This window comes from Aspergillus steynii, assembly GCF_002849105.1.
Source record: "Aspergillus steynii IBT 23096 chromosome Unknown P170scaffold_5, whole genome shotgun sequence".
Classification (NCBI taxonomy): Eukaryota; Fungi; Ascomycota; class Eurotiomycetes; order Eurotiales; family Aspergillaceae; genus Aspergillus; species Aspergillus steynii.
Genome location: NW_020194402.1, coordinates 1578537 through 1605976, shown reverse-complemented (window position 1 = coordinate 1605976; position 27440 = coordinate 1578537). Strand labels below are relative to the sequence as shown.

Sequence of the window (27440 nt, the reverse complement as noted above, 5' to 3'; positions counted from 1 at the left end):
GCACATTTTCATCCGTTACAAAGCCTTTCCTAAGAAGTCCGCCGATTTTCCCCGATCTCGTTCACCTGGCCATACATATCCAGATGCACCAACTCGTCAATCACCACCCGCACCTTTCCTTAGTTCCTTCGCTCTAGCAACACCTTCGTCGCACTTGTGCCTTGTATCACAATCAATGGTCGTCGACTGATCATGCTGTTTAATGCGAACGCGTTGAAATTGGCCATGAGATCCGACGGATCGGGGCGACTGGCTGCTGGGGGTAAAAGTGTGCGGCCAGCTTAAGAGTATGTGGGAAAAAGAAAAGAAAAGAAAATGCAGTGACTCCTGATATATTAAGCAATTTGACAATAACCTTTAGACTTTCCGAGATTGAAAACCAGAGAGCAATTCGATCGACGGGAGTAGCTTCCCTCATACCACACACCGAGGAAACGAGTCAACATCACGATCTCATGAATGCGCAGTCTGCCAGACGTCATTCCGTCGAGTCAGCTCTGTCATTTATAATTCTGATTAAAAAGACGCACAAAGCAGAGCGTTGCAATGGGACTGAATTCCGCCTGATGAGCAAATTGACCGATCAGCTCGGGTCGGCCTCAGGCGCAGATCGACCTCCATCGGCCGAAATTCCAAGCGCCGATAGTATATTTCATTGCATCACCAGAAGTTCCACCTCCGACGAGATCCTCTTGGCTGAAGAATCCATGGTGCCTGTTTCGTCATATATCCGTTAAAGCCGTGGACTGCGCCCATGATGACTGCTGACGGTGGCGGCGGGATGACATCGCTGTATAGTAAGCCCTACTCATCTCCCTCCGCCATATCAAAGGATATAGCTTCATGCTAGCTTAATTCCGCTTGGACACGGTTGGAAAGGCGGATAGTATGGGTATGATTCCGGATATAATGATTGATCTAACTCCATCATGCTTGATGCGCTTATATATATTATCATAGACAAAAATATTTGCAAGAACCTGGGATTAGAATCATCATACTACGGCTACTACTATTATAAAAACCTACAAACCTCACGAGTTCCGACTTCCTCTCTTTCATTCCAATTCATCGGCTCTCAGTCAACCTTCAATTTGAATACAGTCACGATCCCATTACAATTATGCTAGATTCAAGCACCGTTTGGTTCGGTAGGTCTCCCACCCCATGAGCCCAAACCATACCCCAAAGCTACCACTAAACGAGCACATCTCCATAGTCACCGGCTGCTCCTCCGGCTTAGGCAAAGCCCTGACCAGCAGCATCCATGCCGCCGGCCACCGCATCGTAGCCACGGCCCGCAACGCCGATTCCCTCTCCTACCTACCCGACGGACCCAACATCCTCAAACTCAGCCTAGATGTCACTTCCAGGGAGGCCATCACCCAGTCCCTGTCCGCAGCAGTGGATAAGTTCGGCCGCATTGACGTGGTCATCAACAATGCCGGATACGCCCTCATAGGCGACACCGAGGCCATTCCCGAGTCCGACGCCCGGTTGCAAATGGAGACCCTCTTCTGGGGGCCTGTGTTTCTGACCCAGGAGGCGGTTGGGATTATGAGGGACAGGAATCCGCGGGGACATGGAGGCACCATCGTGCAGATTTCTTCAATCGGAGGCATGTTGACGTTCCCGGGAAGTGCTTTCTATCATGCCAGGTGAGTGGATGCTGGGGTCTAATATAGCGAGGCACAGGCACTCCGGGTTGAAGAGCCACGCTGACACCTAAAATTCGGTCTGCGAAATAGTAAACATGCTCTTAACGGCTTCACTGATTCCTTCGCGAAGGAAATGAATCCAGACTGGAACATCAAGTTTCTTGTCGTGGCCCCCGGGGGGATTCGGACTAACTTTGATTCGAGCATGCAGCTTGCTGCGCGCCATCCGGCGTATGACACCCCCGAAGGCTCGCTCAATCAGTTGGTTGCATACATTGGCAATAAGGAGTTTCGGAAATCTTGGTCGGACCCGGAACTATGCGCTCGGGTGCTCTTTGAGGTCGTTGTGGGCCAGAAAGAACGGTCTCCGCCTCGGCGGTTGTTGATGGGTGAAGGTGCTATTGAGTTGGTTCGTGACGATTTAGAGAAATTGCTGGAGGAAATAAAGGCGTGGGAGGGCGAGGCACGACGCTGTTCACCTGCTGGTGGCGCCTACAATATACCGAGTAACTGATTCAAATATATTTGTTCATAGTTAGTGGGGAGAGATTTCCAGTAGTCGTTAAAGGATCAATCGAGAGGATATGCTTTCTGAGTAGTTTTTGATGCCTATCTGTGACCGAGCTCCTTGCTACGAATATTTCTATCCATTTCACTGCAGGTAACCGAATCTTCAGCGGGATATGACCATCAAGGGATCTTCACGACGGCTCGGCCTTCAATCTCAGAACGACCCAGGCGCTGCAATACCTCATCGATCTTGTCAAACTCGAAGCATTCAATATGTGCAGTCACATCACCTGCCACTGCCATCTCCATCAGCGCGTCCATTTCTTTCGCTGTTCCCGCAGAGTTTCCGACGATCGTTAAACCTGTCATAAGCACGGGTTGTCAGCTTTTTCCAAAAGAGTTTACCATGGGCATACCCTTAACAATCATGTCGAATGGCGTTGCGGGCAATCGGAACGGCACACTCGGTATGCCGACGCAGACGAGAACGCCCAGGCTGCGAAGCAGTCGCATACTCTGGGTATAGGCCGGTTCGCTGTTTGCGGTACAAATGACAGCATGAGCACCCAAACCGGAGGTAAGCTTCTTCACTTCCGTCTCAATATCGTCCACTTTATAGTCCAGGAAGCTCGCAGCCCCAAGCGAAAGACAAAGTTGCTTCTTTTTCTCTCCGCTGCAGAAAGAAGTCAGCCTTGGACGAGCGATAGCTGGTATCAACTGTACCTATCAACCGCAATAACCCTGAGCCCTTTCTTAGCAGCAATCTGTACTCCCCTGGAGCTTCTTAGTTTACATACAATGCAGTCAGTGCGGATGGAATCTTACATGTGCCCGAGACCTCCTCCAGCTCCGGGGAGAACGAGCCAGTCACCCGGGCGAGTTTTGGTTTTCATGATTGACGAGTACATGGCAATACCCGCTACAGTAGGTAAGTAATACGGTCAAACGGGTTGCAATCGAATTTGAGATAAGCCACATACCGCATAGAAGGGGAGCCGCCACATCTGGCTCCAACTGCGAGGGAATCCTTGTCACATGGACTGCAGGGCTGATGAGATACTCTGGACACTGCGGGTGAGCATGTGTATGTGATTGAAGGGACCCAAAGATTATATACGCTGGAAAGTGCCTGGCACATTCTACAGTTTGTTAGAGCGAACACTGCTTCAACATGGGTCGTATGAAGGGCACGATCGGGATAGAACATACGGCTCCGGCATTCTTTTGATACGGACAGGCCGTATTATTGATGGCGCAGATTTCGCATTTCAAGCAAGAACTGTATAGCCATCTATTGTCTATCCGTTAGTGACCTGTCCTGTTTCCACGGCGTAACGGGATCAATGGAAAGACTTGCCTAATGCCAACTCTCGTACCCAGCCAGTCCTGTTCATTGACACCGGATCCAACTGCGACGGTATCAATCCATTAGATTTAAAGAATAAAGGTGTCAATCTCCTCGCATCTCGACTCCGAATGTGGTACCTTTGACGACTTTCCCCACCCCCTCATGCCCCGCCACATCAGTCAACATCGGCGTTTCCCCGCGAACGCTGTGGACATCCGAATGGCACAGACCCGAGAATTCTAACTTGACTAGGATTTCTCCCTCTGCGGGCGAAGGCACCGGGTGATCGTGCTTGATTTGCAGACTTGCCTTTGCCGTAGCACCGGCCGGAGGGAGCACTGCTGCGGTCTGGGTTGAGGGAATTGCCATGGTGGGAGATTGAGTATGTGGGGTTTAGACGAGGGGAACGATAGACTGGGGGAAGATGGTTTTATATCCAGTGCAGGTGGGGGTTGCATAGGATGACTTCCTGGAGATCGGGCGATAGTGCGGCCAACTGATAGGTGGACGGTGATAACCACGCAGGGCGCCGGTTTCCGTGACGCAATCAATTGCTGCTGCTATCAGACCAAGTAGACCCTAGTTATCTAAGTAAACTAAGTAAATCCAACGACACTGGGCTTACTGGATCGAGTTAGTCTTCCACGTAGTATAATAAGTATATCTTCTGGTGATGAGTTCTGACAGGCATCGGAGTTCACCATCAATCAATCAATTAGGATATTATGCTAAGTCTTCCAAACGTCCAGTCAAAAAAGAAAAAAAAAAAGGTATACAGTAGAAACGACATGAACTCTGTCTTCCAAAACAGGGCCGTGAGAAAAGATGTTAATAGAAAAAATAAATAGAAGAAATGCGATGAAAACAAGGCGCCCCCAAGCCGGGAGACCCCCAAATGTCCGAGTCCGTCATAAAAGAGGTGAAGAATATATCGAGTAGAATCTATCGCACCACACAACGACGCCAGCGCTTATGCGTTTTCCGATTGAAGAGTTTGCTGCGGGAAACGGAGATCAGTGCCTGGAGGAGCCACCCAGCGAGGAACGAATACTTACCACCAACCAGTCCATTCCCTCATTCAGGCCCTTGCCGTCGATCGCAGAGCATGCCACGATACTCCAGTTCCGATCTCGCAGCTCACCCAGCTTCAAGGCCTCCGAGATCTCTCCCGCTCCCTTGGCACCCGGCTGGTCTTGCTTGTTGGCAAAGACCAACAAGGCCGCGTCGCGGAGCTCCTCCTCGTTCAGCATGGCCGCAAGCTCGTCTGCCGCCGTACCCAGTCGTTCAATATCTGTAGAGTCGATCACAAACACGACGGCGGCGGTGTTGGCATAGTAGCATCGCCAGTAGGGACGGATGGATGTTTGGCCTCCGAGATCCTAAAATAGAAACAGTGATCAGCAAGGGTTCTCCCTCCTTCCCACACAGGGCCCCAAAAACGCCCACGGAGATGTCCATACCCAAACGTTAAAATTCAAATTTCTATAGGTCACCGACTCGACGTTAAAACCAATCGTGGGTATCGTAGTGACAACTTCGCCGATCTATCAAAACAAGCGGCGTTGGTTAGCATGCTATTCCGCGACTAATAGGGACATAGAGACGGCACAAGGGAAGGAGAAGTGATCTCGTGGTTACCTTCAGTCTGTAGAGAAGCGTCGTTTTCCCGGCATTATCCTATACAGGGCGGTTGGATTAGTCCCGAACAGCCGCAAAAGACCAGAATTCAGAGATCACGTACGAGGCCCAGAATCAGAATCCGGATTTCCTTTTTGGACCAGAAGAAGGACCAGAGACGCGATAACGAGCCACCCATGACTGTGCTTGGAACAAAGAAAGAGGGAAGGGAGCGAAGGTCAGAGGGCGACGGAAGGAGACGATGACGACGTTGCGGTCTCAGGCAAACAGAGAGCGGTGAAGGAGAGGCTGGAATGGAGTCCGGACAAGAGCGAGATGACTCCGGCGGACGTCGACACGGCGCTGGGGGGTTTCTTCCAGGGAAAAGGGAGAAGTGCTTGGATATTCAGGATTCTGGAATGAAAATCATCCATCTGTCGAGACGACACGAGAGAGCACAAGAGCTGACTAAATCCCCTGGTGGCAACCATTGGCCCGCAGTGCCGATCAGTTTGGCCCAAGCTTGTCCATTGACGGGGATCCCAAGAAAAGGCTTCACCTGCGCTCGTCGTCTCTCCTCGCGCTGCCCCCCGAAACGACGCCCTTCGTCAACCCACTGGAGGGTCCATTGCACGTCCACTCACCCGCTCTCTCTCCGCTGCCTGCATTCGCCGTCCTCTTCCCATTTCCTCCATTGGCCGCTACACAGGGACACCCGGCAATTTGATTCCTGACCGTCTCTGCACACCATGGTTGGCAAAAAGTCCGGAAAGGCCCTCCTTCGGGATGAAGGTATGGTTATTGTTGATTCATCTCTCTCCTAGGGGGTGTCGCCCAGGTCCTAACCTCCGTTTTCACTTAGGCCTCGAAAGGACGGATAACAATATGGAGCTGTCGAACTGGCCTCAGATCCCCCCGATCAACCAAAAGAACTACTATACGTATGTGACAGGTCTGATCTTCGGTTGCCGGAGGCTATCCTGGAAAGTCGCTTACTCCGCTTCCTAAAAAATTTCATACGCTAACAAATCACCTTCTCTGCCTACAGAGACTACCTCAAGCGCGACGATCAATATCTGGCATTCAGACTGCAAAATGAAGAGACGCGGAATCGGATGGCCAAAAACGCCAAAGACCGGGATCGTGCCCTTGCCATGTCTAAAGCGAACGACCTAGGTCTCCCCGAGACGGAAGCGGATGTGGATGGCGACGCGAATATGGAAGACTCGGAGGAGTCTAGCGCCGAAGCGATTGGTTCGAAGGTGATTGTGATACACGTCGGCAGCCAGAACTTGCGAATTGGTCTCTCCAGCGACGCTTTACCAAAGACCGTCCCGATGGTGATTGCGCGGAAAGCCGCGACAAGCGAATCGGAAGATCGGGATGAGCCTTATCCCAAAAGGCTGAAACTAGATGATGGCTCTGAGATGGAGCCAGAGAAGATGTTTGGTCCGGAGGTTTGTTGCCTAGCATTAACAGTCCCCTGTGCACAATACTGAAGACCCAGTTACTGACCTTGTCGTTGAATACAGTTTGCCTCGCAGTACACCACAATGTCCGCAGACCTCAAGGCCCATATGCGTCAGAACAAGCGCCGAACTCTTCCGAATTCGAAGGAAATGGTGATCAATTACAATCGGAGGACGGTACCGGAGACCATCTCGGAGCACAACGACCCCTCGCGTATTGAGTGGACAGAACTCCCCGAACCGGCGCCGGAATATATCGCGGGCCAGGATGCCCTGAGGATACCGGATGCCTCCAAGCCTCGCTATAAGCTGTGCTGGCCGATGAGATACGGGTGGTGCAATGAGAGAGACTACGAAAGCAAAAGACTCATGTTCTTGGACATCTCGTTGATTCTGGAAGAGGCAATTAAAACCCAGCTCGGCCTTACAAGCAAAAAGGAATGGCCCCAGTACTCGTGCGTATTCGTCATCCCGGATCTTTACGAGAAATCATATGTGTCTCAGGTCCTGGAGATGCTGATGAGGGAGTTCGCCTTTGCGCGCACGTGTTTCATCCAAGAAAGTCTGGCAGCTACCTTCGGCGCCGGTTTTACGTCAGCCTGCGTGGTCGATATCGGCGCCCAGAAGACATCGATCTGCTGCGTGGAGGAAGGGATGTGTATTGAAAATTCCCGGGTGAATCTGAAATATGGCGGATCCGATGTCACCGAGACTTTCGTCAAGATGATGCTCTACGACCATTTCCCCTACGCCGAGATAAATCTATGGCGCCGATATGACTTCTTGCTAGCCGAGGAGCTGAAGAAGAATATCTGTACCATGAACGAAGCCAGTGTCTCCGTTCAGGTCTATGATTTCCATCTCCGTGTGTCCGGTCAAGATACCAGCAAATACACGTTCAAGGCATATGATGAGATACATCTGGCCCCAATGGGTTACTTCCAGCCGGAGATTTTCGATAATACCCTGAAACTCAAAGGCAGAAGGAATTTGATATCCCGCTCGGTCGACATATATGATGGACAACCGAATGATCCGTCATCTGGAGCTCAGTCCGAAATATTAACCGCCCTTGCTCCTCCATCTCCCAGCCAACCCAACGGCGAGAGCCAGCCTAACACATTGGATGTGCAATCAACGCCAAGTCGCTCTCAACAGGTCAATGCGCTCAGTCGTGTGCAAGAGCTAGATGCCACTCCTCGATCCTCTGTGGCCGGCTCCCCTGTCCCCGAAGCCGTTGGCACCCCTCAAGCTGGAGGTGCTGGCACCCCCGTTGCCGGCGGGCAAACGCAGAACGTGTCGCATCCACGGGCACCGGCAGTCGAAGAGCGTGATGACATTCTCCCCGTTTATCCACTGGACAACGCAATCCTCACTTCCATCGCCCACGCGGCTCGGTCGGATGAACGTAAAATGCGTGACTTCCTCGGTGGCATCATGCTTGTGGGAGGAGGCAGCCAGATCAACGGCTTTCACTCCTTCCTCGAGGAGCGGCTTCAGACTCTTCGACCTGGGTTTGCCAAAGAGATCATGATTGGAACCCCGCCCCGAGACCTCGATCCGCAAGTAGTTGTCTGGAAAGGAGCCAGCATCTTTGGCAAACTGAATGGCACGAATGACAGCTGGATCGGGCAGCTGGAGTATGACCGGCTGGGCCATAGGTTGATGGCCTACAAGTGCATGTGGGCTTACTGATATGGGGCACATCCCTATGGCTTCTGGGCACCACTTTGCCCCTGTGTTCTTTATATGATAATATTTGACGTTATGAGATCCCTTACTATTGAAACGCATTGTACTCCTAGGCGAATGATTGATCAATTTGGAATTTATGGAAAGGCGCTTCAAAACCTCTACTCAAACCACTACTAGGTCTATTGGATGGCACTTCTTTTAATCAAACGGCAATGTTCTTAGAGTGTGAAGACATGAGCAATTCATGGTCGAGTCTTGTGCAAACATAAATATGACATAATCAGCCTGGCTATGCTGTGGATAACTTCCTTTGTGGACCATCACCTGACAGCGCTAAACTCCCAGTTTCAGGCGGTGAAGCAGTGCAGAATGAGCCCGCGAACCCCAAGTTTGTCTTCCGATTGTTTCTGAGAGGCTGGTCTCCAAGATCTTTCTAACCCATTCATTATTTTATTTTAAGGACTCGCACCGGTCGTTTCCATATCCTCGGACTCGACCGGGTCTTTAATCTCTGACTCTGACATTCCTTCTTTGTTCCTCACCAGTCCATGTGAGTTTATGAGAAATCGTCGCAACGCAGATGCAAGAGCTATTGCTAACATGAGCTTGTTTCGCTTATAGTGTGCACTCCGCCGGCGACAGATTCCCCTAAGCTCGGTAGATTCAGTATCGTTGCAGCCGAAATGTCGAAATCTAAGGATGGTGGCTCCTCCGGGGGCTTTCACCAGGAGTATATCGCCTCGACCCGCTATCGCAATGACCTACCTCCTCCGGACATGCCTCCCAAGTTTCTGGATATTCCGCACGAGGGCCTAGACCGATTTCTCACTCCGGGATTTGCTTCCAACCTTGCGAGACGCGAGGAGCCGAACATTGATGTGGATGCGGAAGGTGGTATGCCGATTGACCTAGTCGGTATCCCTGGTCTTCATTTGGGCGACGAAAGTGGTACGTATCTCAACATTGACAGTAATTTGGTGGGGATATCGCGCTAATACGGATGCATTACACTAGCCATCATGGCTCCCGAGAACCCCGACCCGATTGATCCCGCTGATTTACCTCTTCTGATGACGCTGGACCAGCTGAGAAACCCGGCGCCCAAGAACACAAATGTCAGCTTTCTTCGTCGCACGCAATACATCTCGGCGGGCATTCGCGCCCCTGATGGACCCAAGGTTACGCCCATCAGATCCAAGTCTCTTCAAGACGAGAAGACGAAAATGTCTCAAGATGATCCCATCTACATCAAGAAGTACATCCAGAAGGGATTCGATGTTGCATACCCGGAGAGTAAACATTCTGGAGAAGATACACCGAGCAGGATCAAAGGCCACAATCCGACGAAACTCGAACATGATGCGTGGGCTCATCCAGTACATCCCAGTAACCCCAAGCTGAAGCCCGTTGGCTTCTTCCCGCTTCTTCCCGACCTGGAGGGATTCCCAGACCCTGGAGGCTTCGTCCAATTCAAGTTTGACAAAGCGCCTGTCCAAGACGTTTCTGGAAAGCGAGATAAGCGGATGGATGCTGCCGTTTTGCTGCCGTCTGCGCCAGAGGAGCGCGTCTGCCAGGAACATTCCACAAAAGCAGCGCTGCACAAGACGAATCCCAGTCTATACCCCGACCCCGGCCCTGTTCCTTGGGATTACGACCTGTTCTTAGCCAGCAAGGAATCAGCCAAGAACGTCCTTGCGAGCTTACGCATGACAAACCCCGAGCGGGACAACGAAGCTCTTTACGCTCACGAGAGCGCCGACAACACCAAATTCCACCGATATGATCGCGTGCGTACCTATGCAACTAGCGCCCAAACGCTTGGCAACGATCAGAAGCAAAAAGACGTCGCACTGACTCTTTTCGATCCGTCCAATGCCAATGAAGAGCAGCAAGGCAAGCAAAAAGCGGCCTTTTATTACCCGATCCTTGGAAAGACACGCCTCAAGCCCGAGCGAGCCCGTACCATTGCCCAAGCTGGTCTGGCCCCTACGCGCCCGAAGACCAAGGAGGATCAGGTCGATCAAATTCAAGTGGCCGTTCGCGACCCAGATGAGGCCGAAGTGTACAAACGAGGGTTGCACAGGGCAGCTATGGATCCTAAGTTCGCGAAAACCATGCCGCCACCACCGGAGGGCGTCGCCGACGAAGCCGAGTCGCCTCAGGAACACGCCGAGGCAGACGATCGCGAGCACAGTGTTGATCAGCAATCAGCAGATCAGGACGCACCTGGTGAGGCAGACAGGATGAGTGACGACGACGAGTGAATGCATTGGGCCTGAGGGTTAGTTACCTCTCTTCCGTGGCAGTGATTCTGGATTACGATCATCACCTTGTATACTTCTGATCTTATATTACCATAATTTGCACATCCTCATACCCTCTTATGTGGCTTTGCTCCGAGACGCTGGAATCTATTGTTCTTCTCACCCATCTTTCCTTGGTCCGGTGCAGGTTCCTGGGCACGCTGCATGCAGTTGGGACCGAGCCAGCCCGCCTTCGGTCGAGGCTGCTAGCAACACAGCAGGCGTTGAGTGGCATGAATGGAAATGGAGTTTCATTTAGCGAGAATTTCTGGTTGGGCCGTTTTGTTCTTTTTTTTTTCTTCTTGTATGCAATAGGCAGTTGGCAGTGTTGGCAATAGTCTAGAAAAAAAGACCAGCGCTGCTTGAATCTAGACATGTGCAATGCAATCTGCATCTATCATATCAGACAAGTATAGTCTAAACGAGTAATGGGCTTGGTCGTGAGAACTCGAGCACAAGCACTCCGTAGACACCCTACTGCTTCTTTGCAGTCGAATGGGGAAGATGCCCTAACACACCGCTCGGAATATCATTGTCATTCTGCCAGATGAATCTCCGACCGCCCGCCGCATGCGTTGACGCAAGAAACAAACCGGCGGAATGTCTTCGACGACCCTGCAACATCCTCGAGTGACGTCCCCGTGCGGATTGACTGCTTGATTTACTTGGGGATGCCTGTGGCGCAAACCTCAATTGCCGGAAATTAATTGATTCTCCAATTCTTGTGGGTAAGTTGCGCATGCGTTCACTATGTCTTGCATCTTCGCGACGTCGTCATCGGACAGCACCTTTACCGAGAGGGGCCGATTTATGGCCGTCTTGGAGGCACGATTGACCATTGAGCAATTGATGGATTTTAATGTATAGTTCATGTTTGGAAGTTACATTCCGCCTGTACTATTACACATTCATCAATTGCAATTAAACGCAGGTACAATGGAACCACGCAGCTGACGAGCATTCTTTAGGCCAACTCCAATCAATATGGTCGCAAGCTCAGTCGCGTTAGCCTGGAGGTCTGCAGGGCCCCGGGCCCGCGCATTGCCGTCCTTCCGCTGCGCACAGCGTCCGTCGATCTGGCGCAATCAGCAAGGTGTCGTTAGATATGCCTCCGACACGACTACCACCAAGGCCGCCGGCACCGCCGACGCGGCCGCGGAGACCGTGAAGGAGACCGCGAAGGAGGCGCCTAAGAAAGCCGGCCGCGGATCCCGGAGAATCGTGCTCGGCACGTCTTTGGCTCTGACACTTTTGGTTGGCTATGTGTATGGCACGGATACGAGAGCCAGCGTGCACCGCTACGGTGTGGTTCCGCTGATCCGACTCCTATACCCCGATGCGGAGGATGCTCATCACCTTGGGGTGGATACCTTGAAGACGCTGTACCAGTTTGGACTGCACCCCCGAGAGCGTGGAAACCTGGATGGAGATGGTGCTTTGTCGACCGAGGTTAGTTATGTCTTTACTATCCTCTAGTTGAGGTGTGGTCGGCTAATCTGATCTAGGTCTTCGGATACACACTCGCCAACCCCATTGGTATCTCCGGTGGTCTGGACAAGCATGCCGAAGTCCCCGATCCGCTGTTCGCAACCGGGCCTGCCATCGTCGAAGTCGGCGGTACCACGCCGTTGCCGCAGGATGGCAACCCCCGCCCCCGCGTGTTCCGACTCCCCTCGCAGAAGGCTATGATCAACCGGTACGGACTTAACTCGAAGGGAGCAGATCACATGGCCGCGATCCTGGAGCAGCGAGTGCGTGACTTCGCCTACTCGCAGGGATTCGGGCTGCATGAGCAAGCCGTGGAGCGGGTCTTGAACGGGGAGGCCAGTGTTCCCCCCGGCAGTCTTCTTCCCGGTAAGCTCTTGGCCGTGCAGGTGGCCAAGAACAAGGCCACGCCCGACTCGGACATCGAAGCCGTCAAGCGGGACTACGTCTACTGCGTCGACCGCCTCGCCAAGTACGCCGATATCCTGGTCGTGAACGTGTCCAGCCCCAACACCCCCGGTCTGCGTGACCTCCAGGCCACCGCGCCTCTGACGGCCATCCTGAAAGCCGTCGTGGGAGCCGCCAAGGGCGTCGACCGCGCGACCAAGCCCTTCGTGATGGTCAAGGTCAGCCCGGACGAAGACGCCGACGAACAGGTCTCGGGTATCTGCGAGGCCGTCTGGGGCTCGGGTGTCGACGGCGTCATCGTGGGAAACACGACCAACCGTCGTCCGGAGCCCCTGCCCAAGAGCATCGCTCTGCCGGCCAAGGAGCAAACCACGCTCAAGGAGACGGGCGGATACTCGGGCCCGCAGCTCTTCGACCGCACCGTGGCCCTGGTGGCTCGCTACCGGGCGCTGCTGGACGACACGCCCGTGACGCCGGAGCTGGCCGGAGTTGCGCAGGCAGAAACCGCGCGCGTTACCCAGGCCGAGCCCGACGCGGAGAACGTGCCCCCCGTGGATCCGCCCAGCGTTGCCGCGCAGTTCCCGCGCAAGGTCATCTTCGCGTCCGGCGGCATCACCACCGGCGCGCAGGCCCAGGCGGCTCTGAACGCCGGTGCCTCGGTGGCGATGATGTATACCGGCATCGTGTATGGCGGCGTGGGCACCGTGACCCGCGTGAAGCAGGAGATGCGCGAGGAACGACAGCTGAAGAAGGATTAAACGGTTGTCTATCGCCAGACCAGATCAAAAGCAAGGGGTTATCTGTACATAACGTTTCCCATGATATTCTATCGCATAGTACTATTGTCTACAGAAGGATATTCGATGCAGTCGTGCAATCCAATCATTCTTATGTCCCAAAATGTCCCATTGGTCAAGCAAATGCCAATATTTACCATTCCAAGAACAACAGACTCAGCCCTCAAAAGCCATCTGTGTAGGTGGCGTTGACTAGGCCGTAGGGCTTGCAGATTACAGGTGCTAAATAAATGAAACTCGAACGCCTCATGAAATCATCATGCATCGTCGTCAGTCATAGGTTGATGCAGAACTAAAAGGCAAAGATCCCGAGAATGATAGAAGCCCGAAATTAGTATCCCCCCCAACGTCATGCAACTCGCTCTTCATATTCGACCGTCCGCATGCGTATCTGCAGTAACTCATGCATTGACACAACATGACATGGCATGAACAGGAGGGATCACAGAGTCTCCTCGACCTCTCGCACGACCTTCTGCACGCCCTCGACCTCGTGCGCAAACCGACCCAAGAACATACCGTCGACGGCCTTCCCCAGACCCCCGGGCCCCCACAGCCCGGGCCCCGCGCTGCCGCCGTATAGAATGCGCACCTCGCCCTCCCGACTGCCGACGACCGTCTTGATGCCCTGCACCACGGCGGCGATGTGGTCGACACCGGCGGGAACAGGCTGCCCAATGGCCCAGACAGGCTCGTAGGCGAAGATGACGGGGGCGTCGGACGGGATGGCCGCCAGCACGGCGCGCACCTGGACCTCGCACTCCCGGACAGCCAAACCAACGGCCTCCGACGCCACGGCGCCCGGGGCCGTAATCTCGCCAATACAGACGAGGGGCACCATGGCGTGCGCACAGGCCGCGGCAGCCTTGCGGGCGGTTTGGTGGTCCGTCTCGCCGAAGATGGAGCGGCGTTCGGCGTGGCCCAGCTCGACGATGGAGACGCCCATGCTGCTCAGCGCTTGCGGGGAAACTTCGCCGGTGTAGGCGCCGAGCGGCTCCCAGAAGCAGTCCTGGGCGCCGAGCAGGAAGGGGGGGGGGAGCGAGGAGGATGCGGGGGAGGTGGTGGTGTCGAGCGTGGAGGATTCGTAGTTCCGGATGATTTCATTGCAAGGGTAGATGGTCAGGAAGTCGGGGATTAGGGCGAGTAGCAGTTTAGATCGGTTCTGGGGGCGGACAATATCATTCTCGGGGGCCAGCAGGGCGCGGAGGTACTCGAGGGTGCGGGATGGGGTGAAGTACATCTTCAGCGAGATGATGAGTAAGTTCTTGGGTAGAACGGGATAGGATTGCCGGGACGCCATGGTTGCCGATGTGATTGGATCACGCTGACGGTCTGTTGCTTTTGCTTTCTCACGGCGTATGTTTCTGGATTGGGTTGGCTTTGGGGGAGTGAGAACGATAGGAAGTCACCTCGGGACCGGAACAAAGTCTCGTGTCAGGACTAAGGAGTTATTGATGGCGGGGTGGGCAAATTCCCCAGAATACCAGACCGACTCAATGGAGAGAAGACGGTGTAACTGACAGCCAAGAGGGTCGAGGAAAGCCGCGGCGCTAGTGCTGCGACCATCCAGATTCAGAAGACGGGCGACACGAGAAAGACTCGGTCGAGATTTGGACGGGGAAGGTGGAGAGAACGAAGGAGACCAGAAGGGAGATCGGCCCACGCGAAATGCATCCCCGGAGCGTGAAGTCACTGATTGGATGTGATAAGTGGAGCGACAGGCGAAAACCTGGAGAAAACTAGTGGTATGTCCATGCGGTTACTGGAGGACCACACGGGCAGGGGGACGTCGAGGTGACATCGAGAATGAAGCCAAAGACGCGCAGAGAAAGGCCGAGCCAGAAGGACCCCGCGGAGGGGTTGTCATCGCGTCCATTCGAAGCAACTCAAGCGAGGAGGTGCCTGAGAAACCAGTCCCAAACGTCTCGACCTTCCACCTTGTCACCCGCCAATCAGGGAGAGGCAGTGGGCCCCGGCTGCGCGGACTGCCTGCATCCGGCCTAGCGCCTCCAATCAGGAGTATAGCATCGGAAGGCCCAATCCGGACATGCCAGGCTGCCGGGTTACGGCCAGAGAGTGTGCGGACAGGACACTCAGAGAGAGGAGTCAAGAACCGGTTCTGAGGGCATTTGTGATAATGAGATCACTAAACCACACAGGTTACGCTACGCCCATTCTTGAGAAATCGCCAGGTGAAGCCAAATTGGGTTTGCAGCAAACCGGGCAGATCACCTGATCGCGCCTGCGTCCTCAGGCCGTCGGTGAGCTTCGCTGTCGTCCTCGTCGTCCATCTCATAGGACGGGAAAAGCCTCATGCAGAACACGTACCGCCCGCTATGCTGTCCCCTGCACACCATGGTGAATGAGATCGGCGCCCACGGTCCAGTCATCCAGACACATCCGCAAACCGGTTTGATACCAGCCAGCCAGATAATTAGTCTCCGACCCTAGACGCTGTCCAAGCCATCCGCCCATTGGCCCCTCACAAACAAGCTCCACTTCCAGGAATCATATCCGTTGACCACCTCTTCGTTATCGCCTGGAAGAACCAGATGGAACGAGGCTATACGGACATGGCTGCGGCCAGTGGCGTCATTCGCCCGCCGCGCCATGGACGATAGCCTCCTAAAAGATCCGACTAGTATCGGTCCAGAGACAGGCTCTTGCAGAACCGTCCAGCCAGGATGGTCGGTTCCCTGCTCTCCGTCCCTCCTGTCATTTGTTTTCTTTGGATGGGCTGCTTAGCACGAACTTTTGCTTTTGCCTCCAATTGTAAACACTAACCCGCCAGACATCCCAGTCGACTATGACGCCATGCGTGGGGCGGTCGTAACCAGGCCCTGGTCTGCTCGGACGTCTCTGATTCCTTCCTCCAGACCGTGCTGCTCCTGGGACAATCATCGGTGGATCCTGTCGCATTGAGATGTTGTGCATCATTAGTGGATTGCGACAACGCGATTCGTTGTCCAGCAGTCTCCATCCGTCGAACCTTGGGGCGCAGGAGGCACGGCTCGGTCTCCGCAAATACGATGGAGGGGAGGAAATCCCCGGGAAATGACTGAGGGATTGGAATATAAAAGGGTGCTGGATTCCCCTTTCGACTGATGGATTTACTTTTTCAATCCAGACTCGCAACCGTTTCTCAGCTACTCTTCTCCCCTCACAAGCTCTTCTCTGTCACTCTATCACCACTACAAGTCTTCTGACTTTGACAACTCACCCACACTTCACAATGTCTGCCGATCCTAAGCCCCTTCGCATCGTCTTCGCCTGTGACGAGGCCGGTCAACCGTACAAGGAGACCCTCAAGGCCGCCCTGGAGAAGAACCCTCTCGTCGACTCCATCCAGGATGTCGGAGTCAACTCGACCTCCGACAAGACGGCCTACCCTCACCCCGCCGTGGCGGGCGCCAAACTCATCAAGGAGGGCAAGGCGGACCGTGGTCTCTTCATCTGTGGCACTGGGTTGGGTGTTGCCATCTCCGCCAACAAAGTCCCCGGCATTCGGGCCGTGACCGCCCATGACTCGTTCTCGGTCGAGCGTTCCATCCTCAGCAACGACGCCCAGGTGCTCTGCTTCGGTCAGCGCGTCATCGGTATCGAGCTGGCGAAGAAGCTGGCCAACGAGTGGGTGACCTACCGCTTCGACCCCAAGAGCGCCTCGGCCGCCAAGGTCCAGGCCATCTCGGACTACGAGACCCAGCTGGCCGCCGCTCAGTAAATCGGTGCTGCAGGGTGATTCGTGTCTCGGCAGACCCGTCTTGGATTCTCTCGGTCTGTCGGGATCATGGCCGCCTTTGCCACCGCAGGCCATGTGAATGCGACCATCCGTCTGTGACCGTTTGGCGGCGGAGATTGTATACTACAGTCCTCCACCTCCGCCGTGTTTCTATATGCTTAGTCTAAGCGCACGATCTGGATTGACGATCAACTCCATGCGACTCGATTCCTTGAACACCACATCTCACGCGACCTTGAAACCAATCCCCAACGATTCGATGATACCACACGAAGTGAACGGCATGACATTTGGCGGGCCAATTGATTGTACTTCAGTTCTGCTTCTTAGGATTAGGAAATTCGATTGAATGAAATCTTTGCCTGGACTTTCTTCTGCGTCTGTTAATGGTGAGCGTAAAGTACCCTGAGTAAATCCGCCGATAAAGACGGCTGAGTCATCGGGATTCGGCGGGCGTCGACGGCCTTCGATCTGGTCTCGCCGTGCTTTGTCGTCGTCCAGTCTGCTCTTAAAACCGCCAATGCAGGTCTGAACACGGCATGACGGCCACTTCCATTGCTGGACTGAATCCAAGTGAGACGGGCCGCATCCCCGTACGCACCTGCCAAACGCCGACTCGGTGGCATCTGGCTGGCTTCACCGTTTGCTGTCGGACTCCATCCTGAGCTCTCACTTGACTCTGACCGTTGGCCTTCCATCTCTCCATCTCTTCTGTTTTAACTCCGTCGCTTCCACCTTCTTCCGTGGTCTTCTGGCCATAGTTCTAGTTCCCGGGAACCCAGTCGATTGCTCCGCAATCCGGTGGATCAAACGTGCTTCCGCCCCACCATCGACCGAACCCTCCGTCAAGTCACCCTCGGAGATCAAAAAAAAGGGAAAAGACTGAGGGGAAAAAAAGGGGACCGGAACAGTTCGGTTGCATCAATACCCCCTGTGACAACATCGACCGTGCACAGGCCGATATGTCCTTCGAATTGAAAGAGAAGGGCAATCAGCTCTTCAAAGAGGGCGATTATAGCGGAGCCGAGGAGCTGTATTCTCAAGCGTAAGTGGCCTGAAACTCTGTTGTGTGGGAGACATGCACGCCGGGCCAGTCCAGGCCCTGTCCCCTCCCTCTTGAATCCCTTCGTTTTTCCGACTAGTGATCATGTCTCTGATTGCCGTGATTTCCCTGATTTCAGCATCCTCAAGAATCCCCGCGAACCTACCTTCTTCACGAACCGCGCCCTGACGCGCATCCGACTGGAAAAATGGGCCGGGGTTGAACACGATGCGCGCGCCGCGGTCGAACTCTACGGTGCGAAGAACCCCACGAGCCTGAAGAGCTGCTGGTACCTGGCGCAGGCGCTGCTGGGTTTGCAGCGACCGCAGGAAGCCTACGAGGTCGCCATCGATGCCTACCGAGCCAGTCTTGCGGCCAAGAGCGTGCAGACGGAAAACCTGTCCAAGACGGTGCTACGTGCCAAACAGCAGATCTGGGCGGCGAAGGAGACGAGTCGAGTGCGTGAGATGGACGAAACGCTAGGCCACGTGGAACAACTCATGGAGACGGAGCTGAACCGGGCGTTGGAGGAGCTGCAGGGTAAATTGGACCGCGGAGAGATCGGACATATCGGGTGTGTGGAGGATCAGAAAGCGCTTCGCGAGGATACGGAGAAGAAGGTTAATACCTTGCGGGAGACGTTCCGGATTGCGTCGAAGGGAGAGATCGCGGAGAGGGTAAGTCTCCAGGCACATTACATTGCGAAACGGACTGATTGCTGATGGATGCATCGCGGCTTATTAGGTTGTACCCGACCATCTGGTGGACGGAATCACGTTCGAGATCATGCACGACCCGGTGATCACGCCGTCGGGCACCAGCTTCGACCGGATTGGCATCGTCAAGTATGTCGAGCAGTCCGGAGTCGATCCCATCACGCGCGTGGCGATGACGACCAACGACCTGCGACCGAACTACGCGCTGAAGGCGGCCTGCGAGGAGTTCCTGACCCATAACGGATGGGCGGTGGACTGGTGATTCCATCCTCTGGTTTCCGACTATCGTTAAAGTAATGTCCTGGTATGAGATGAATAGCATTGGAGGCGTTAGAATAGACTCGACTTGGCTTGACTTGATATTTGATCTCGACTCGCGGGTCAGGGCGTGTATATACAGAGTCAACAAGGAACACTTAATCCTGTACTCCACTTGATATCATATACCTATCTCCATAGAACTGTAAAGCTATAGAACGAGAGCTATATCTCCTCTCATCGCAGAATCGGGGACCGTGCAGTCCCAACGCCGAGCACCAGAACAACCCCACCATCAACAAACGTGCCCCCCCACTTTCTTCCCACCAACTTCCCCTCGGCACGTCTTCACCTCTTCCTCCTCCTCTCCCCATCTCCAAACCATCCACTCGATCCCCAGAAATCAAATCCCCAAAAACACGCAACCATGTCTCTCGAACCCTTCTTCACCGCCCTCTCCGTCGCGCAGTCCGGCGCCCAGTACACCCCGGAGGTCCAGTCCGCCGCCGCCGGCATCAACGCCGACCTGCTCAAGGTCGCCGTCGAGCTCGTTCTGGCAGGCGATGACTCCGCCTCCGTCGAGGGCGAGCAGGCCACCGCTCTGAAGGCCGGTTTCGAGTTCGCTACCAAGGTCGTCAAGATGCTGGAGAAGGAGCCCGGGCAGACGGAGATGTTGACGGTATGCTCTTTCCCCCCCCACCTCTCTCTGTCCCCTCCAGCGGTCGTCCGTTCGGGGTGTTTTCTGTTTCGGTGATGGATCGATGCTAATAGTTATGGATTTGATACAGCTCTACAAGTACTTCAAGCAGGCCCGTGGTGAGAAGCCCGCTGAGCCGTCGTTTTACCAGATCGAGGTTCGTCTCTCTTCCTTTCACTCTTCGCTCTCGCTCTCTATGAGAAGAGACTGGATGGACAAAGACTAACGCAGCAATAATCAACAGTCCAAGTACAAGTACAACGCGTGGAAGGAAATCAGCGGCATCTCCGCCGCCAAGGCCCAGGCTCAGTACATCAAGGAGGTTGCGGCCCTGATCGAGAAGTTCGGCACTCGCTCCTAGAGGGATATCGTTCTCTGTTAGGTTCATTATAGCTTGTGCGAGGGGGTTTTACAATATCATATCATAGCATTTATCTATTTCGATGAGTTACGAATGCTGAGAGGACTTTTTTGATCGTCTTTCGTCTATTGTCTATATGGAAGGTGGCTTGAGCTGTCGTAGCTATGGATGGCGTGTTGTGATAGCGAGGGAGCTTCTTGCAGCGATCAGAAGCTACAGAGGATCATCTATCCACCTTTGTCCCATCCAGTCTGGTTCATTGTGGCTGGCCGTCGCGCACCAGGGGTTCTCGTCGACTCCGTAGTCCACAAGCGGCAGACCGTACGGCATACGGAGACCTACCCGGACTGATTCCTTCCCATCCTCGCACCGGGGGACATCTGTCTTGAAGCATGGCACCATCACTGACCCTTCTACTCCCTCTGCATCCTCAGCAAACAACGCCGGCCACACAACCACTCCAATCTCCCAGCTACAGATCCGAACCTCGTCGTTCGCATTGACGCCAGCGCCCCACGCCTGTGTTGACAGGTTCGCCGACGTCAGCATCGCCCAGTCGATGGAATCCATCTCTTCATCAGAGAACCGGATATAGGTCTTAATGTGTGGTGCTGCGCGACGACGGCCTGCATCTCGAGTGGCAGTTGAGTCCGTGACCGCGTCTCCGGCCCAATGTCGCAGGTACGGCCGCATATACTGCAACTGCTTCTGCTGCGCGGCGCTTTGGATCTTCATGTGGATGGACCCGCCGGAGCCGTATCCGTTCAGGGAGCGACGGATCTCGTCGGCAGTGGGGAAGATGATGGAGTACTTGGGTGTGCTGCTGCGCTTGCCTTCTTTTCCGTTTCGTTCTGTCTGGGCAAGAGAGCGGAAGAAGACGTCTTTTAACCATTTATCTGTTTGTCCGAGGGAGGCGATAGAAGACATCTACCATTTCTGTTAGGACATGCATGTGCAGAGATGGGGTGTAGCCTGGGGAGAGACAGAGAAAAGTAGACGAACCTGACAAACAACATGTGGTGTCTTGTTCTCATCCCGACGTATGGGCACATTATCAAGCACATCCCTAAGCCCCGGCCATCCCCAGATCGTCTTCCTACTTGAATCGAGGCCCCCGAATTTCTGCTTTGACGGCACGCTAGCCACCAGAGCCGCGCGCACCGAGCCGAAATCATACCGACGGAGCTGGTCTACCAGACGGCCTGTCTTCTTCGGCCCGTACTCGCTCAGATACGCGAGGAGGTCGCGCTTGAAACGGGACCCGGTACCCAGGGCCGACGATGATGTCTCTGCTGGACCTTGCTTCTGCTGCTGTAACGGAAGGAGCGGAGAGCGCCAGACAGCCTGGCACATGTTTGCCCAGTCTCCGGGGATCATGTTGGCCGTGTGAATGATTACCCTGTAGATTTGGTCAGAATGCTTTTCTCCCTGGGGTTTGACCACCCGATGTATAAGATACAGGTCAGGTCTCAATATGCGTGGAGATCATACTGGGCGAGATCGTCATGTCTCATTAATATCATCATCTTGCAATGATGCGTTCCAAACGCCTCGGGCATATAGGCCACAATGGGCTCGACATTGGGATACCGCGAACATGCTTCCTAGAAACAATCAGTCAATCACTTGCCCAAAGTTTCGCATAAACACAACTCGGGCAGAAAACGAATAAAGAAGGGAAAGACAGAAAAAGATCGGGGAGAGTTACGTCAATGTGCAAGCGATTCGGCGCCTCCCTCTTCCACGAACCATGCACGACCTTGACATCCACGAGAGACCGTACATCCTCGTCAAATTGCCTCATCAAAAAATCTACATCGAACAAGTAGTTGAACTGCCAGCATTCGCGAATCATGGGATCACCGAGAAGATCGCGCAGTCGGATGGTGTCGACATTATTGGCGGAAGATGGCGCCAAGTCGCGGATGTTTGTTAGTTGAAACGGCGAGGAGAGTGTCTTTGATTTGATTGCCTTCGGATTGAGAGGTTCACTGGGCTTTGACGATTGAGAGGGAGATGAGGATGAAGATGGCAAGGGCGGACTGATGGGTCGATGCAGAGATGCCAAGAGCGACGCCGAAGGGGCTGCTGGTGTTTTGCCCGCCCTGTCGGTGTCGGGAGACGATAGTTTTATCCTTTTGGCGGGCTGGTTGGCGTCTTCGTGCGCCATGGTTGCGAGCAGACGAGGAGGTGACGAGAAGAGAAAGGAAGACGGGAGCAAAGATAACTTGCCCGAGAAGCGAAGCCGTGTCAGCGTCATGGATGGGTCGGATTCAGATTGTCGCTGAGAGCCAAATTAAGCCCCGGTGTCTTCGCGATATTAACTCCTTGAGTGCATGAAAGGGATGAGAACGGGAAAACGAAGTTTAAACGGACCAGATTGGCCTGGCTAACAATTATAGGCTAACTATATCGTACAACAACTCGCCAGTTTTTTGGCAGCCTCGATCTATGTACATACATGGATTCCATCCTTCCAATTCCAGTATACTAACACACAGCAAGAAAAAAGTGATGATTAAAGGTAATTACCACATGAAACGTTGGATATTGCCAGGTTCCTGGGGCCATTCAAAACCTTTATACAGGAACACATACCCCGTCACCCCATTGATGACCAGGAACCACAGCGTCTCCAAGAACAGAGGGAAGTTAGTTGCGATATCCTTATGAAGAGCCTCCTTCTCATCACGAGGGCGCTGTTGCCGGTACGCTTGCGGCGTAGGCTGCGGTGGCAAGTGTAGCCTCCACATAACCCACGGAATAACAGCGTACCGCGGCTCGACGAGAGGAGCGACAATTAGAGACACAGTGGTCGCTGCCAGCCAGACGAGAACAAAGCTCACTCGCGGCCCCTGGTTTTCTTGTCTTTGGCGCTGAATGATATGTTGTTGCAGCTGGGCGTAGGCTTCGGGGCTGATTGGAGGCGCCCGAGGGGGTGCAGGTGCAGTGGGTTTCTTAGAAGAAGCCTTCGATTTGCGTTCCGCTTTCGGCTTTGCGCCGGATTCCCTAGCCCCCTGCTTTTTCGGCGACTGGGTAGAAGAGGATGCGGGCACCCGAATAAACTGGGGAGCCGCTGGATATAGCACAAACCCGAACGCAGAAATGACAGCCCAGCCGCAAATGAAGTAGACGAGAGTGGCGGCATATCTTGCGGCGGGGTGACTGCCAAGGAGTACGCGAAAGACATAGAACATATAATGGCGATTGTCGGCAAGGGTAAACGGATGGACGATTGTGTTGAAGTGCACAACGGCAAGCATGGCTGGAATAACTGCCAGAGCTGTCCAGAACCGAGGCAGTTTCCTCTGCTTCTCTGGGAATCCGTAATTCAAGAATCTGGGCAACCAGGACTGCGGCAGCAGCAGATTGAGAATTGGCGTAACGAGTATGGGCCACGAGAAGAACGCAATATACGGCCAAATATAGAGCATCTGCGCCAGATGTACCCCTACAGAGTGGAACTCTTTGTGCCCTGCGCTCTTATTAGCTTTCAAGGTCCTCGGTTCTTCCGTTTGATATTGTAAACCTACCCAATGCAACGCCATCATTCCACACGACGAAACCACCGAAGACCGCGAGGACAATGACATAGGGGATAGCCGCCAGGATGATGCGGCCCAGATTGCGGAGAACGGCGACGCCGAGGGAAAGGGCCGTTTGGAAATAGTCTTAGCCAAATTAGCATGCAATTTTTTTGCGGAATTGCGCTCGGTCACTCACCTCCAATTGCAGCCTCGGACACCAGAGGATCATGCAACGCATTCTTCGACTCTGGTCCAGTATTTTTGGTGTCTTCCTTCAGGGTTCGTACCGCCTGCAATCCTCCCAGGAAAACCGTGACCCAGAAGATGTTGGTCTGTCGGAAGACGAGCGACAGCAACGCGAACACAATAAACACGACGTGTCGATAGGGAACAGTGGTGATTGTCGACGTGCGCTTCAGGTCCCAGTTGTAGGCCTCGATCACCACCAGCAGCGAGAGGATATCGGTGTAGTAGAGGCCGGAGAAAAAGAAGATCGGCGGGAAGAGGCAGATGTTCAAGACGGTATGGCTCAGCCATGCCCCCGCGGGGCGAGTGTTGCGCTGCTTCCGCAACGTATCCAGCAGGTTCTGCAGCCTCAAAGGCAAGAATACAGCCCCGGCCGCCACGTTGGTCGCGCGCAGAGCTTCGGGGTCGAGCTCCGTCGGGGTGCCGCGGAGGGCCAGGATACCGGCACAGACGACATAGGACCACAGGTACAGGCCCGGAGGGGTCGTGATCTTAGGATCCCAATGCGTCCACTTGTGATACCAGTATGCCTGGGCCTGGGGAACATGGAAAACTTCGTCCAAATAGGGTTCTGGAACGACGGTGTTGACTTTCGTCATCCAAATGGGGACCAGCAACAGCACGAAAGGAACAGCGTAGCGGGCGGCGCGAGCCAGGCCCGAGTCGGGCTTGAGGGAATTCATGGAGTCGACGGCGAGGCCATTGACCAGGGGAGTCGAATCCAAGACGTTAAGGAAGAAGAGGAAAGGAAAGCCAAAGAAAAGAAAAAGCAAGAGAGAAGCGAAGCCGAAGAGGGAAAGAACGAGGGCGAGGCTCACCTGCCCGAAACGGCGCGCCTGCAAACAGGGCAAACAGGCGGTGGGATGCTCGTTCCGCGGCCTTCTTTCGCTCGATTCTTCGCTTTTGCCTCGCTCGATCGGCCCTCCCTTGCGCTTCTGCGACTTCCAGGCCCAAGGCGAACATTCCTGACCCTCGATCCCGCTTGCATTGACGGTCAATGGCCTTCCCCCTCCCGCGGGGCATTACGCCCCCGGAGATCTCGTTTCTGGCCGAGATGGAAATGGTCACGATCCTTCCGCGTCAACGCTTGGAGGGCCTGGAGCTGCTCGGCGTGAGTGCTGCAGAATTGCCTTCCTCTGTGCCGTATCAGCCATTGACCTTGTCGTGATTCTTTTTCTCTCAGGGCCCCGTCGAACCGCTCCTCCCACCCCGCCGAGCCACGCTCCCCCTCTGGCTCGCGCTGCTTCTCAAACGCCAACGACGCGCAAACATTCTCCCTCCGCCCTGGCTTCACCCCGAATCTCTCTCGCTGATCCTCGAAATCGAAACCCAACACCAGGACTATCAGAACGCATTCTCCCCTCCACCCCCTCTCCCCGGGCAGCCAAGTCTCAGCGAGCGCGGGCAACAAAGACCCGTAGCCACCCCTCGATATACTCCCGACGGCCAACGATACTACCCGTCCTCGCCATTCCTGCCCCAGAATGTCGCGCAAGATTATGTCCCGGCTGGTGAGCCGCCCGCACTGCCGTTCCACTGGTTGGAAATGGGCACGATGCTGCTGGATGCCGCGAGCGACGATCTGGTGGAGCCGAACCAGGTGCGACGGCTGCTGAAGGAGTTACGGGAAGTGCGGACGGCGAAGATTCGATCCGGCACCGATGTACTGGATGCGGCCGCAACGGGTGGAGGTGGAGTGGCCCTGACAGGTGTTGGGGCGATGGAGATCACTGAGGGGAGAGGGTTCATTGCGGGTGTTGTGGATGGTCTAAGGTATGTAGTGTCGTCTCGGAAAGCCAGGAACGGAAGAGAATCTCACACATCAACAGGCGGATTGGTGCGTCCAAGGAACAAGCACGACGGGAGCAGATGGCGGAGGACATGGCCAACGGCGCATATGACGCGACGCAGGATGATGAGGACGACATGGAATTCTGATGCATATTGTCTTTGCTCGCTCATGAGCTGGAGTTATTGGTGTACAAAGAAACAGTCATTTTTGGATTTGTTTTATATGTATATATACCCTTCATTCCCTATAATCGCAGGTATTCTGATTTCAACCCTACAACACCATAAACATGCGACGCTTTGGCAACCAAGACTCCAGTAAATGTCAAATGAGAAATGAGAAGAGATGATAGAGGATAGACTGGACCGGGGGCGGGGGAACGAAGAAGAAACTGCGAACCAACTTGAGAGTCACAAAGTAACGAACTTTCCTAGAAAGCAAGAATGCCTGCATTTAATCTTACAGCCCCGGCCCAACTGGCAGGGCACCATCCTGCGTAAGAAATAACAAGTAATGTGTTCTGAATGGTTGAAAGAAGAGGAAAAGAAAAACAAGAGGGAGAGGTGGTTGCGTTCAATCTGTCCAGGTCAAAAGCGAAAGCACAATTTCCATCTCCAAAGAATCATGTTTGGAAGAAGTTCACAATCTCACTAGGCCGTGCCCTGCTGCTTCTGCATCATTTTCTTCCGCGCGGCCAGAATCATATCATCCCTCCGTTTCTGCAATAGGCGCTGTCGCTCGTCCTTATTTTGCGACCATCCGCTAGGTGCCGTTTGCGCGGTCGCGGTATCCTCGCCATCGGCTTTGCCCTGGAGGTTGTATCGCGAGATCAAATCCTGGCCTTCTGCCTTTGCGGTCGCCGTCGCCGTCGAAGTCGCGGTCGTTTGCGCAGTCGGTCTTGGGATGGCGATTTGGGGCTGGAATGAGGGTGGTGGCTAGATATTATCGACATTAGTTTAACGATGATACAATAGTTGAGCGCACGGCAGGCCGGGGCGAAAGCGTTGAGAGGGGGACATACCGTTTCCAACCCCCGTCCAGTCAAGATTCTCTCCGTCGTCGCCGCAACGTTGCCTCCGTTGCGTTGCAAATCCCACATGATATCGCGCGTGCTCAACTGCGGAAACATCTGGGATATTTGTTCGACTTGGGCTGGATCAACAGCGCCACGGGCACGACTGCGGCCGCCACCTGCACCGGGGGACCCATCTCGGTTGAGAAACCAGCGGATGACGAAGTAAGAGACAACCGCGAGGGTGAGGAGTGAGGGGATGTTCAGGGACGGTTCCTCATCCATTGTGTCGGGAGTGGAGTGGAGAGAGAGGTACGGGGTAAGGGGACACGGGGGTGGTGGACGATCGGTCGGAATCACTCAAGCGGAGGAGTCGGAAAGATCAATAGGGAGGGTTAAAGGGTCGTACTCCGTAATACCACACTCCTTCGTTCTAGAGAATATTTTCCGGCGCTCCGTCGAAAAAGACGTCCAGACGCTGGGTGGATCGGCACAGGAGAGATGCCGCGGCGAATGGCAATGTGGCGGTGAATTCCGGAACGCCGCCAGTGTCTCGCACTAACCGGCGGGGGTATACGTCACCAGGGCACTGAATGAACAACGATACTTCCGGGGCAGATATCTGGTGGCGACAGGTAATGTGGGGGATGAAGAGAGGAAGAGTGTGGGGAGAGAGAAGAAGAAGAAGAGAGGTTCAAAGTCAAAGGAAAAGGCGTTGGCACAAGTCGGATTACTCGATTGGGTCTCGGGTATTTGCCTT

At 54.3% G+C, this 27440-nt stretch overlaps 13 protein-coding genes across 13 annotated transcripts; 8 read left to right on the top strand and 5 right to left on the bottom strand.

Moving 5' to 3' along the window:
* Positions 1 to 1167: 1167 nt before the first annotated feature.
* P170DRAFT_497028 (NAD(P)-binding protein) lies at positions 1168 to 2587 on the top strand (the record flags this gene model as incomplete). Its single annotated transcript, XM_024854103.1, has 3 exons — positions 1168 to 1658; positions 1749 to 2067; positions 2194 to 2587. 3 exons carry the CDS (start codon positions 1168 to 1170, stop codon positions 2215 to 2217), a joined length of 834 nt encoding a protein of 277 aa, XP_024703294.1. The 3' UTR covers positions 2218 to 2587.
* P170DRAFT_456668 (zinc-dependent alcohol dehydrogenase) lies at positions 2237 to 3972 on the bottom strand. Its single transcript, XM_024851642.1, has 9 exons — positions 3654 to 3972; positions 3526 to 3577; positions 3378 to 3459; positions 3286 to 3307; positions 3149 to 3229; positions 2994 to 3087; positions 2892 to 2942; positions 2585 to 2841; positions 2237 to 2530 (listed from the first exon to the last, which is right to left on the bottom strand). The coding sequence occupies exons 1-9, from the start codon at positions 3883 to 3885 to the stop codon at positions 2349 to 2351; spliced, it is 1053 nt and encodes a 350-aa protein (XP_024703293.1). The 5' UTR covers positions 3886 to 3972; the 3' UTR covers positions 2237 to 2348.
* Positions 3973 to 4168: 196 nt separating this feature from the next.
* P170DRAFT_437700 (ADP-ribosylation factor family protein) lies at positions 4169 to 5504 on the bottom strand. The gene is made up of 5 exons (XM_024849427.1): positions 5258 to 5504; positions 5155 to 5193; positions 4977 to 5060; positions 4572 to 4895; positions 4169 to 4513 (listed from the first exon to the last, which is right to left on the bottom strand). The coding sequence occupies exons 1-5, from the start codon at positions 5330 to 5332 to the stop codon at positions 4487 to 4489; spliced, it is 549 nt and encodes a 182-aa protein (XP_024703292.1). The 5' UTR covers positions 5333 to 5504; the 3' UTR covers positions 4169 to 4486.
* A 175-nt stretch (positions 5505 to 5679) lies between these two features.
* P170DRAFT_437698 (putative chromatin remodeling complex subunit (Arp8)) lies at positions 5680 to 8476 on the top strand. The gene is made up of 4 exons (XM_024849426.1): positions 5680 to 5925; positions 5996 to 6074; positions 6182 to 6590; positions 6666 to 8476. Exons 1-4 carry the CDS (start codon positions 5883 to 5885, stop codon positions 8295 to 8297), a joined length of 2163 nt encoding a protein of 720 aa, XP_024703291.1. The 5' UTR covers positions 5680 to 5882; the 3' UTR covers positions 8298 to 8476.
* A 244-nt stretch (positions 8477 to 8720) lies between these two features.
* Positions 8721 to 10972, top strand: P170DRAFT_410461 (uncharacterized protein). Its single transcript, XM_024846848.1, has 3 exons — positions 8721 to 8847; positions 8919 to 9245; positions 9312 to 10972. The coding sequence occupies exons 2-3, from the start codon at positions 8981 to 8983 to the stop codon at positions 10559 to 10561; spliced, it is 1515 nt and encodes a 504-aa protein (XP_024703290.1). The 5' UTR covers positions 8721 to 8847; positions 8919 to 8980; the 3' UTR covers positions 10562 to 10972.
* Positions 10973 to 11225: 253 nt separating this feature from the next.
* On the top strand, positions 11226 to 13358 carry P170DRAFT_437696 (dihydroorotate dehydrogenase 2). The gene is made up of 3 exons (XM_024849425.1): positions 11226 to 11328; positions 11569 to 12049; positions 12106 to 13358. Exons 2-3 carry the CDS (start codon positions 11585 to 11587, stop codon positions 13249 to 13251), a joined length of 1611 nt encoding a protein of 536 aa, XP_024703289.1. The 5' UTR covers positions 11226 to 11328; positions 11569 to 11584; the 3' UTR covers positions 13252 to 13358.
* Positions 13359 to 13732: 374 nt separating this feature from the next.
* On the bottom strand, positions 13733 to 14590 carry P170DRAFT_447808 (triose-phosphate isomerase; the record flags this gene model as incomplete). Its single annotated transcript, XM_024850920.1, has 1 exon — positions 13733 to 14590. One exon carries the CDS (start codon positions 14588 to 14590, stop codon positions 13733 to 13735), a length of 858 nt encoding a protein of 285 aa, XP_024703288.1.
* A 1932-nt stretch (positions 14591 to 16522) lies between these two features.
* P170DRAFT_447807 (RpiB/LacA/LacB family sugar-phosphate isomerase) lies at positions 16523 to 17011 on the top strand (the record flags this gene model as incomplete). The annotated part of the gene is made up of 1 exon (XM_024850919.1): positions 16523 to 17011. The coding sequence occupies one exon, from the start codon at positions 16523 to 16525 to the stop codon at positions 17009 to 17011; it is 489 nt and encodes a 162-aa protein (XP_024703287.1).
* Positions 17012 to 17536: 525 nt separating this feature from the next.
* P170DRAFT_437692 (putative U-box domain protein) lies at positions 17537 to 19111 on the top strand. The gene is made up of 3 exons (XM_024849424.1): positions 17537 to 18074; positions 18211 to 18748; positions 18816 to 19111. Exons 1-3 carry the CDS (start codon positions 17992 to 17994, stop codon positions 19047 to 19049), a joined length of 855 nt encoding a protein of 284 aa, XP_024703286.1. The 5' UTR covers positions 17537 to 17991; the 3' UTR covers positions 19050 to 19111.
* A 247-nt stretch (positions 19112 to 19358) lies between these two features.
* Positions 19359 to 20103, top strand: P170DRAFT_465483 (acyl-CoA binding protein; the record flags this gene model as incomplete). The annotated part of the gene is made up of 3 exons (XM_024852328.1): positions 19359 to 19724; positions 19834 to 19899; positions 19987 to 20103. The coding sequence occupies exons 1-3, from the start codon at positions 19473 to 19475 to the stop codon at positions 20101 to 20103; spliced, it is 435 nt and encodes a 144-aa protein (XP_024703285.1). The 5' UTR covers positions 19359 to 19472.
* Positions 20104 to 20226: 123 nt separating this feature from the next.
* P170DRAFT_456659 (phospholipase D/nuclease) lies at positions 20227 to 24650 on the bottom strand. The gene is made up of 7 exons (XM_024851641.1): positions 23827 to 24650; positions 23637 to 23774; positions 22636 to 23578; positions 21812 to 22238; positions 21595 to 21707; positions 21106 to 21502; positions 20227 to 21030 (listed from the first exon to the last, which is right to left on the bottom strand). Exons 1-7 carry the CDS (start codon positions 24557 to 24559, stop codon positions 20317 to 20319), a joined length of 3465 nt encoding a protein of 1154 aa, XP_024703284.1. The 5' UTR covers positions 24560 to 24650; the 3' UTR covers positions 20227 to 20316.
* Positions 24651 to 24786: 136 nt separating this feature from the next.
* On the top strand, positions 24787 to 25939 carry psf2 (DNA replication protein PSF2). The gene is made up of 3 exons (XM_024849423.1): positions 24787 to 24987; positions 25060 to 25649; positions 25706 to 25939. Exons 1-3 carry the CDS (start codon positions 24874 to 24876, stop codon positions 25812 to 25814), a joined length of 813 nt encoding a protein of 270 aa, XP_024703283.1. The 5' UTR covers positions 24787 to 24873; the 3' UTR covers positions 25815 to 25939.
* Positions 25878 to 27348, bottom strand: P170DRAFT_510681 (CUE domain-containing protein). Its single transcript, XM_024854800.1, has 2 exons — positions 26690 to 27348; positions 25878 to 26603 (listed from the first exon to the last, which is right to left on the bottom strand). The coding sequence occupies exons 1-2, from the start codon at positions 26963 to 26965 to the stop codon at positions 26319 to 26321; spliced, it is 561 nt and encodes a 186-aa protein (XP_024703282.1). The 5' UTR covers positions 26966 to 27348; the 3' UTR covers positions 25878 to 26318.
* Between the last annotated feature and the right edge of the window lie 92 nt (positions 27349 to 27440).